Source organism: Rhopalosiphum padi, chromosome 3 (genome assembly GCF_020882245.1).
Source record: "Rhopalosiphum padi isolate XX-2018 chromosome 3, ASM2088224v1, whole genome shotgun sequence".
NCBI classification, from domain to species: Eukaryota; Metazoa; Arthropoda; class Insecta; order Hemiptera; family Aphididae; genus Rhopalosiphum; species Rhopalosiphum padi.
In genome coordinates, this window is record NC_083599.1 from 43811248 (window position 1) to 43822855 (window position 11608).

The 11608-nt window shown below is 22.4% G+C and overlaps 1 protein-coding gene across 2 annotated transcripts; it reads left to right on the forward strand.

The window, feature by feature from the left end:
- Window positions 1-245: 245 nt before the first annotated feature.
- LOC132927198 (acyl-CoA-binding domain-containing protein 5) lies at window positions 246-11326 on the forward strand. 2 transcript variants are annotated; one of them, XM_060991684.1, is made up of 7 exons: window positions 246-784; window positions 5838-6031; window positions 6900-7029; window positions 7530-7624; window positions 8706-8853; window positions 8920-9026; window positions 9104-11326. In XM_060991684.1, the coding sequence occupies exons 1-7, from the start codon at window positions 724-726 to the stop codon at window positions 9254-9256; spliced, it is 888 nt and encodes a 295-aa protein (XP_060847667.1). In that variant the 5' UTR covers window positions 246-723; the 3' UTR covers window positions 9257-11326. The 2 variants fall into 2 exon arrangements, with proteins under 2 accessions (XP_060847667.1, XP_060847666.1); XM_060991683.1 differs by having other exon boundaries at window positions 270-784; window positions 7530-7636.
- The last annotated feature ends 282 nt before the right edge of the window (window positions 11327-11608 follow it).

Here is an 11608-nt window from a genome sequence, read left to right on the forward strand (position 1 = left end):
AAGAAATTAATAAAATCATTGTCAAAAAAAATTATTAAAATCTAAATTTTAAATAACGAAAAAAAAAAGTAACAGTGATAATGAACGGACGATAAGGCGCAAACAGATATTAACTATGAATGATTTAAAAAAATATATACGGCGCTTGTGGACGATGATGACCAAAGTTTATAGATACTTAGTAGGTAGGTATCTATGAACCTTGAATGATGACGACGATAAAAATTAATATTATCATTATCGTCATCATCAAAATAAAAATAATCAAAATTGATTCGTTATTATCACATTTTCAGTTGTATTTTTATCAATCGGTAATGCGCATTAACATCAGGTATTATTACTTTTAATATTATCATGATTCATTGTTATCGCCGATTTCCGTAATATGTTTTAGAGAAATGTTTTATTATTTTCATCAATTATAATGAAATGTATAATTCAATTAATGCACCAAACGCGAATGGTGCCCTTGATCGGCCTATACGCTCTTCCGACGTCGTTTTGTTTAAATCCGATTCAAAAGTGATTAACATAATATTATTATCGTTGAACTGTAATAATAATTATCATAAAATGAAAAGAAAATAGACTGTTCAATGTTCATATAGCAGGATTGATTGGTCAGTTAGTTGTTCATATTCATTGTTAGGTACTCTTTTATAACAATAACGTCCGTGCACAACTAGAATTTTTGTGTTCCCGTCCACATGAGTAGCAGTGATGTCCACACAAGAAAAGTTTACTGCGGCCATAAACGTCATCAGGAGTTTACCAAAAAATGGTGAGTGTTATACAATCAAGCGCAATTAAATTGAATATGATTATGTTAATATGCTATTTGTATTGCCAAGAATATTTCTGGGTACCATCAGAAACCACCTATTAATTTATTTAGTATTATTATTAACCCAATTTTTAAGCAATACATAAATCATGGAATAACAGTCACTGATTATAAAAGTAAAATGAGAGGCTTGATCAGTATTTTTATTATTATTTTTTTTTTTGAAGAGGAAGGGTTAAATATTTATTTAATGCTCTAGACATAGTTAAATATAAAAACCTACATTTTTTTCATTTATTATACTTGGTATTTTCCTATTATACGAGACTACCATGATTTTTGTCATCATAATTCTGTTATTTATGACTACCAACATGGTACTTTCCTGATATACGAGACTACGGCTATTTTCGTGACTACCAACCAAGACTATCTCCTTTATCGTGACTACCACAATTAGCTGTACGATATCCACGCGCTGTGTTCTAGCGTAGCAATTCACAATTATTATATTATTATATACAGAGTGATTCAAAATGTATGTTACAGCCATTTTAACACATCGATATTTAAAATAGAGAACAATTTATGATACAAAAGTTTTTTGATGTAAAAACATCTAAAATGATTATACAACACTAATATTATTACATTTTTTTTACATATAATTCGTAAATGTGGCCATCATTATTTATTATTTTATTTGTGGATTTACCATTTTTTACCACTATTATTTTTGTATTTATTATAATTATTATTTTATTGTTTTTAGTGACCGTACGCCACATATGTAGCGTGTGTTGTGTAATACATATACATTACAAATGATTACTGGGTATTTAAATCTTTTTTTTATGTATTATATAATTAAAATATAGCCATCCCAACAATATCTACTGATAAAAAAAATATCAAAGAATTAAATATGCAGGTGCATTATACAATTATATATATTAAATAAAACTAAGGTAGTCTGTGATAATAGGAAAATGTGCAAATTTTGGTAGTCTTAGATAACAGGATTGTGGTGTTTCACAAAACAACCGTGGTAGTCTTATATAACATAGGTAGTCTTGGGAGGTAGTCGCAAAAATAGCCGTAGTCTCGTATAACAGGAAAGTACCTTATATTTATATAATCTTTTAATTTATTACATTGATTACAGTAAAACTAATATTGAAACTATAAAAGTGTAATACCTATGGTACTATAAACCAGCAAAGAAAATTGTTTGGGTGACTAATTAGTAATTTTAAAAATTACCTAGATATATATTTTCATTACTACTTTGAATGAAACGATTGTATATAAGTTTGTGTGTTCAAAGTATATCAGTTATCAACTAATATATGTATATATATATATATACATAAGTTACACAAGTGTATGAGCAATTTTAATTCAATTTTTTTTGTTTTAAATTAGGTTAAAATCATAATATAAAATTAAATATCTAAGATACAAGGTACCTAGTATAATTATTTAATTAATCTGGAGCCTTAAAAATGTATATTGCTCGACTACATTTTTAAGATTTTTGTACCACTGATTAAGTACAAATTTCAAAAATGAAATATCAAGTATAATTCTTATTTATTAATTATTTTTTTTTTCAATTTTTATTTTATTTTTATTGATTGAAAATTTTGTGCTGTAAGTATAAACATAAAATTTGAAAACTTATTAATTTTAAATAAAGTTATGATCTTTGTTTGAAATATTTTAACAATAATAATAGTTTTTTAATAGAAGCTCAATTTTAAAAACATTTACTTAAATTAAATCTGACTGGTCAATAAAAAAAATATAATTAGATTTCAAAGAAAAGTATGCATATTATATAAAAAATAGGTACTTGTTAGCATCTATCCACCACTCCATATAAGACATAATGTCACACATTTTATATGTTTTGACAGTAATTTATGTTGTAAAATATTGAATGCCAGTATTAAATATTATTGGAAATAATTCATTCAGGAAATGTTTTTGAATTTATTCTGCTTGCATTCCAAATTAGAGTCCTAATGATGGACCATACTCAAAACTAGATCTAACTAGAGCCTTTAAAATATTTGAAGTTATTTAATTCAATAAAGTGGAAAGTAAAAGAAAACAACATTAAATAATTTAGTAATAACATATAATATTATGGTAAAATTATAGAATACAATATACTGTATATTATTTTATGCCATTTTTGTTTTCTAGTTAAAAAAATTATTTAATTTTTTTTATTTATTGTTTTACTATTAAAATATATTATACATTTATTCAATAATATTAAGTTCTATTGTTATGAAAAGCTTATTGAAATTTTGGTTTATTTACATTCACCTTTGACCAATTGGTAATATGCAAATATTTTAATTGCTGCTGACTTGTTTAAAATGTGTGTTACCTATGGTTGTGTTGTCTCCGTCTTATAAATGTATAGTATAGCAAATTAACATTCTTCAGAATCCAATTGTGTGTTGTTAATTTTTATGTTAAAATGTATTGACCTATTTTTAAACTTAAAGGTAAGAAAATTATCTGCGCTTAAGGGTCAACTTTTTTTGATATTTTAATTTTTAAGCAATATATAATTATGTATATTATTACAAATTAAAAATTCTCATCTCTAGCTTAAAAATTAAAAAAAGCCACAAAAATATTCCTATACCTTTAACTTTAATAATAGGTCAATACACTTGTGTATTCAAATTTACAATACAAAATCGATTCTAATGAACGCATATTTGTTATGTTAAACATTTGTAAGCCAGAGACAACGCATGCATAGGTAGTGTCCTCTCTTAAGGATTTTTTACAAATCATATGTTTATTCTTTACATGATATAAAGATTATAACATAATAAATACTTAATTACAATTTTAAATTCACAGGAAAAATATAAAATAAGTAATATATATTTAAAAATAAAATTTGTTCCCTCCAATTATAACCATCATAAATCCAAAGTTGAACAGTGAAATAACCTTCTATGGCCACTTTAATCCATTATCTATTTAACATAACTTTAGTAACTAATAGTATAAATTTTCCTATATTGTTTATAATAGTTTAAATAACACAATTCACTTAACATAAATTGCACAGTGTACTCTATTATTCAATTTAATATACTTAATTAACATAAATGTAAAATAATAATGTTTTATTATTATTTGATAAAAAAAAAATATATATGTATGTAATTTAACTTCCTTAGTAAAATTATTTTATAATAATAAATTGTTGAAAATAACTTCCTTTATTATAACTATTCTTATATGATACTTAGTTTTATAAATGTACTCATAAAAATATACATTTAAAAATAAACATAATAATTAATATTGTAATAATAATAATATAAATTATAGCATAATTTGAATTAAAAAAAAACTTAAAAATGTATTAAAAAATAATACCTTACTTTTAAAAATCATCTATTATGCCCGGAAAACATATTTTAATTATCTACCAATATTTTTTAGGAAAAAACAGTTTTTCAATTATGTCTTCTAATTCAATCCATGATGCATTATTTTCCATAGGAATTAATTGTACCTACCTGTTTGTTTTTCTATACATTCAAAACATTGTATTTCAATAATAGTGTAATGTATTAAATTTAAAAATATTACTGCATAATTAAAAATACATTTTTTTTTGTTACTATTTCTCTGATTTGATTTAAATATTATCTCTCGAAGTCTCGGCTTTATGCCTGCAATGAATAAATCTAAATTCATGTATTTGAAATACTAGCTTAAGTAACAAACTTAAATTGTACACTATCTGAGTATTAAATTTCAATTTTCTTTTCATTTCTTTGTTGTTTTTTTAATTTTATTTTATCCTTTTTTATTTCAAGCTTTATGTTTTGTTTCTTTTTGTTTCTATTTACTCAGTTTTTTCTTTTGCTTAACCCATTGTCGATGTCTCTGTGCAAATCCCACCATTGGTATTGAATGAGTATTGCACTCACTTCATTGTTTATTCATTTTATACATTATAATGTATTATATAATGATCATAATATAAAGAAATCAACACCAAATTATATATTTTTTTTTTTATACAAAGTGTTTTACTATTTCTTAATATTATGAATATTTCAAACAATACTAATTAAAAATTACATTATTGTAAGTATTTATTTTATAAAAGATACTTCAAACATTATTTTCTTTAAAATTAATTTTTTCTAATTCTTTATGTACATATATACGAGTACATAATAACATTCTATAAATAGAGTATATATATATATATATACTCTATTTATACTCTCTCTCTATATATATATATAATATACTATTTTATATATGATAATATAAATATTATGCCAATATTGAGTGGGCTAAATACTGAGATGTTTTGAGTGGTATAAAAATTTAATTTTATAGCTCACCACGATACCAATGACAAGTTAAAATCATGAAATTCTATCCACTTGTTAAGAAAACTTTAATGTATTTTATCCTTTAAGATTTTGACTCTTGTAGATTATTTCATAGTATTATTAAAATAGGATTGCAAATTTGCAAAAATCTAACATTACCATAAGTAGAATTATATCGTTTAGAGTTTAATAACTAGACTACTAGAGGATGATTAATTTTTTTAATTCAGTTGTTAATGGTTGTAATGTGCTCACATCTTAATTATTTTAATGAATTATGTGTTATTAATGTTGACACTAAATTATTTGTAATTAAACTTGTTGATAATACATTTATTAGCGTTGTTGTACCATATAAATTCTTTTTTAGAGACATTAGTGTTTATTTCACTTATGATTTGTGACAGTAGATTGCAACATTGATGATTCAATATCCCTATGCTATTCTTATTCTCCTTTTAGGTTTTTTTTTTAAATTCTTCTAGTAGATCTATATTCATTTAAATTTAAATACCTTTGTTTCAATAAATATTAAGTGTGACTCAATTGGTCAATATTTGTTTCTTACTATCAAATATTTGTTGGAGTAGTTCTCAAAACTACTTTGGTATAATCTACATTATTAACATCAAATTATTACTAATCAATTTTTTTAGGGGCATACCAACCATCCAAGGAACTTCTGCTTCGGTTTTATGCATACTTCAAGCAAGCAACAATAGGACCTAACAATCAGCCCAAACCCAGCTTTTGGGATGTCGTTAATCGAGCAAAATGGCAAGCTTGGTATAATTTAGGTGACATGTCAAAAGAGAATGCAATGCAAGAATATGTAGATGAGTTAAAAAAAGTAACTATTGAGAATTAATTAATAAATATAAATATATTTACAGTAATACAGTTTATTTAATATTATTGTTCTATTTTAGATACCTATTGTATGGATTATCTAATGATATATCCTATACATATCATATTTAGAATCCCAAAGTACTAACTCATGTTAGTCATTCAATCAATCATAGATCATTTTTTTTCAAGGTTTCTAATTTTCTATAATAATAATAATAATTTAATAACAGATAAAAATTCTACCAAGTAAATTTCATAGTTACGAAATCTGTTTTAAGCTCAAATAATATGTGAGATTTGGCAGTGTGCTGTAATGGTCAAATAGATGGCCATGACAGTAATATGTTCAAACCTCAGTATAATGCAAAAAATACCATATACTTTATATTATCCTTTCATTGTTCCGATTGCTTTACCCTGTCCCTCTGGGCTAACCTCCTGACGTTCATACAAGTGAAAATTCTATCTTAGAGAAGGAAGTAATAGTGCGCTAGACACTCCACCCATTTCAAGTGATAAGATATTAACTAAGATTGATAAAGTTTTGAAGGAATATTGAAAAAAATTATGTTAGATTTGTGTATATTTAAATTAATTATTAATAATTTACTAATTTTCCAGTTAAATTCAATTTAATTACATTAATTAAACTTATATATATATATAATAATACATTATGTAAATGATGTGTGATTTATTATAGTTAAAAATTATACTAACAAAAAAATTAATACATTTTTAATTATAACAAATTTTATCTGCAACTTCAATAGGCATAATTGACAATTGTATAATATACTGGCTTCACAGAAATGTTGTGTTGTTAATTATTTATTTAATTTATTGTATTATATTTAAATTTGCAGATTGTAGAAACTATGGCTTATACAAATCCTGTGGCTGATTTTGTATCTAGCTTGGATTCGTTTTATGAATCAGTTTCCATTGATGACTTAGAAATGGTGGTTGGTCCAATAGAACGAGGCAATTTAATAGGTAGGTATTTTAATTTTTTGTTTATTTAGATTTTATGAAAATAAAAAATAATGGTGATTATAAATGTAGATAATTACCAAAAATATTCATTCAAATAAGGGAATGCATCATGTATAATATGATATTACCACATAATATTATTATTACATAGTTGGAGTTGAAGGTGATGTATAGGGACATATTTACCCTAGGGCTATCCAGAGCTACAGCTCTGTGTAGCAAACTGTTGAGTAATTTAATAATTTAAAAAAAAATATTTTATTTTATTTAAATTTTGTACATATTACAATATAATAGATCACTTTTATTTTTTTATTAAATACAACTAAATTTATAATGGAAATAATACTTAACTAAAAAAATAAAAACTTGAAATACATCTCTAGTAATACTGCTATTATTATATTTTTATAATACCTTAAAGCATTTGTATACCTTATGATCTTATAATATTTTGTCCTGTAAAATTGTTATAAGTATATACTATTATTTTTTTACAGAAAAAAATAGCTGCAGCATAGTTTCATCAATAAATGAACATCAAGATATAGCAGATACAGAAATAGATGAAGAATGTTTTCATGATGTATTAGAAGTAAACAATTTGGTCAGCATTACATAAGTACTTTTCTTTTTTTTTTAGTCAAATACAATTTTACATTATATACGTCATATCTAAACCAGTTGTTCAAGTCAACAAGTCCCTGTTATTTGATCAGGAATTCATATATCTGTAGATCTTCCAATTGGATTAGGTTAGAATTTCTATGAAGGAAAAGCAGATATATCTAAAGTAGAATTTAGTATATACCTGTAGATTAAAATTATATTATATCTCACCTGTTTCAAATTTAAGATTATCTCATATAGATATTATAATACTTGTTATTATCTGAGGTTTGGGATAATAAATAAAAAATATGTATATATATAATATATATATATCTTTAATAAGACAATATTAAATGCTCCAATAAGATATGAATAGAAGTATTCACATTAAAGAATTTTTAAAAGTAATTAATTTGAAATATAACTACATTTTATATTGTGTGTAACATAAATCATAATAACAATTTTATTATAATATAACACTATACATTTCATGACTGAAGTCAGATATAACTTTAATGTCTTTAAATATATTTAGTTGATATTTTTACTCTAATATTAAGAAGTTTTGCCAACCATACATGTATTGTCTCTGTTTTACAAAAATAATTTTATATTATTGGTCTTCATATTGTGGTAAACATTTTCAATCAAACTAAATCTACAATTCTATAAAGCCTGAATATTTTTTCTTTTAAGTCATTTTTGCATAAATGGTACTAACACCTTTTCTTTAAATAAGTATTGATCAGTATATTATCAGAAAAGTGTTGTATTAAGATGGAAACTAAAATATAAAATATAATTTTCAAATTTTATAGAATTATAAAAATTGATAAATTGGTATTGGACCCCTTAATGTGAAAATAGTTTTTAAATATAAATAAATAAATAAATTTTTAATATATAATATGTCAATTATGTAAAATTGTATTTGATTTTTTTTAATTACGTTTTCGATATTTTTTTTATTTCTTAACACTGTAGTTTGTTTATTATAGTTTCTATAACTTCTAAGTCCTACATTAATAACTAATGATACATTATTGTATTATTAATTTCAGTCAAGTGAAGAGCGTTTGATCAATGTTCAAAATGTTAATCAATATTTAAGTTCTAGTGACTATATTGAAGATTTTGTGTCCAACAATTACATTCCAGTATCTCAACAAAATGGGGATAGTATGATACAGTTAAAATGTGCAAACGACTGTTAGTATATTGTATTAAATTATAATTTTATAGTAACGCATTTATAATATTCTTTACTTTATATAGTTTTAGATGAATTCAAATTACAAATAAGAAATACAGTGTCCTCTATGAAGTATGATCTGGATGTTATAACAAATAGAGTTGTTAAAATAGAATTGAAATTAGAAGAGGTAATATAAAAATGCATTGTATTGTGTAATTAAATGCACTTAAACAATATTGAGCAATAATTTAAAATTTATTTCAGATAAAAACAAGAGAACAAAATCATTCTCAAGCTCCATATTATAATTTATGCCAGATGGTGGTCTTAATTGGTTGGCCCATTATTGTTCAGCTAATATTCAATTGGTTTAAAAGGCGAAATAGACAAAAAGCCTTAAACGTAAAAACTTTGTGATATTATACTAGAATTGAAATTTACTTTGATTGATCTATTGTATCATTTTCAGTTTAAAATAATACAAGCTTAGTGATACAAATCATTAAATTATTGTTTACATTAAGTAGTTGTATCCTCTTAGGTATTAAATAATACATTTTATCTAAAAGCAATTTCTTTCATATAGCAAGCATATAAAGAATTGTTGAGAATTTTACCATATATTTTTACCTATGCATTAACTTTGTTATTAATGCATATTAATATTTTATTTACTTTTAAAAAATATTTTTTTTTATTACACTCACAATCACACTAGATAATTATAGATATTATTTTATTTTTATAAAATAGAAAATCATTTAATACAAACATATTAGTACATGGATTGGTGGTCTTAAAACTTTTTTATTTTTCTTATTATTTAACCACATTTTTTTTATTCAAACGTTATGAATCATTTATAAATAGTTATTCTTAAATTTCTAACTACCTTTTTTAACATTAAAAAGTATATTAAAGTATGTTTTCTATAATAATAAAATAATTATTATTTGCTCAATATTGTTTTATAGAAAGTAATAAAATATAATATTTTGAACTTTTTGAATTTGAAATTTATATGCAACCACAATAAAGAGAAAATATATGTATTTGATTAGAATAAATTAAAAAGTAAAAACATTTTAATAGAAAAGAGTTCCCCCATTAAAATATTTGTTTCAACTGATTTAACCATTAGAAATGTTTTTATTTAAAGAAAAATTATATATAACTAAATTTAATAATTAGTTCAAAATATTTTTGTTTAGAACTATGTAGTAGATAAAAGTAAGGTAAACCTAATTATTTATTTATCATTACATATGATATAATATTTTTTTAGTCATAAAACATAAGTATATATTATTAATTATTATACATTTCATTTAAAACAACATATCCTCCAATATAAAATTTATAATGAATTAAAAATGTACGATTATAAATTGTATATAATTAATAATTAAAATAAAATATACTTTTCTAGGCTCATTGATTTAATTAATAATCGTGTTTTACTTTCTTATTTTATTTTTATTTTCCACAAATTATGTAAAACTTTTTTGTTATTTTAGTCATATAAAAATGAATGTAATACACAATGTATACTGATATTTATTGTATGACATTAAACACCAATTAAATAATGTATAGTAATTGTACAATATATTATTATATAGATTTCAAAATACTGATTCATAACTTGTATATTAAAATACAGTTAAATAATTGGAAAATATTAATTTGTATTGGACAATGCAGTTATAGTTTAATATGTAACTATTAACAATTTAATTTGAATCTCCTTAATGATAACTAGAACTATTACATTTTTTTTATCAATTATTCTTTTATACTCAAATATTGTTTTGTTATGTAATATGTATATATATTTAGGAAGTAATATATGATGACTGATCCAAATACTAAAAAAAACTATTTCAATGAGTAGTATCAAACAAAGTAAAATTGTTATTTTTTTATTTTTATTTTATTTTATTTTTTTTTTTTTATTCAGTGTTAGAAAATTTTATCATGTTATTTATTTTATTATATAATATGAAATATTCTGTAAAAATATCTAGATTTTTATTTAACTTATATTTGTGTGTACATCACATAGGTAATTTTATTTTATTTGTAAATGAAAATTTAATATTTAAATTTAATCTAGTATATTTATTTTAATTTCATTGTGTCAGTAGTATGTATGTCTGAATCAAAACGCACCATCAAATCTTTGTAAAATAAAAATCTACATAGAAAAATTTATGTTTTGCTCAAATTTGAATTTGTAGAGTACTATGTAAATGTGTTTGAAATAAATAATACAATTTCGCAATGTTTTAATGTATTAAAATAATTACATTTTTTTTATGTTTATGAAGTAAAAATTATTGATAAATGGTGTTTTTTGTATCAGCTACTAATTTTTATTATTATTGTTATGTAATGAATAATCTTAATTATATTTTTTATGGAGAAGGTTATGAAATTGTTTATTATTCTAGAATTTTTTCATTTAATAAATATTACACTTTTTAATTTATGACTCAATCTGTTCAGATCTAAAATTGATTTATCGCCTGCACTCTAGTAGAAATAAATTTACAAATTTTCTTCAAATGTTATAAAACAGTATTAAATAAAAAAAATTAAAATAAAACATCATTCTAAATTGTACTCAAAAGAAGTGATAAATCTTAATTATTTCCATGATAATATAAACCATAATATTAATGTTAATGTTAATTACTAATTACTAATTACACTTCAATAATTCCTTAAAAAAAATGTTATTTGTAGAAATGTGTGTTATATAGTGGT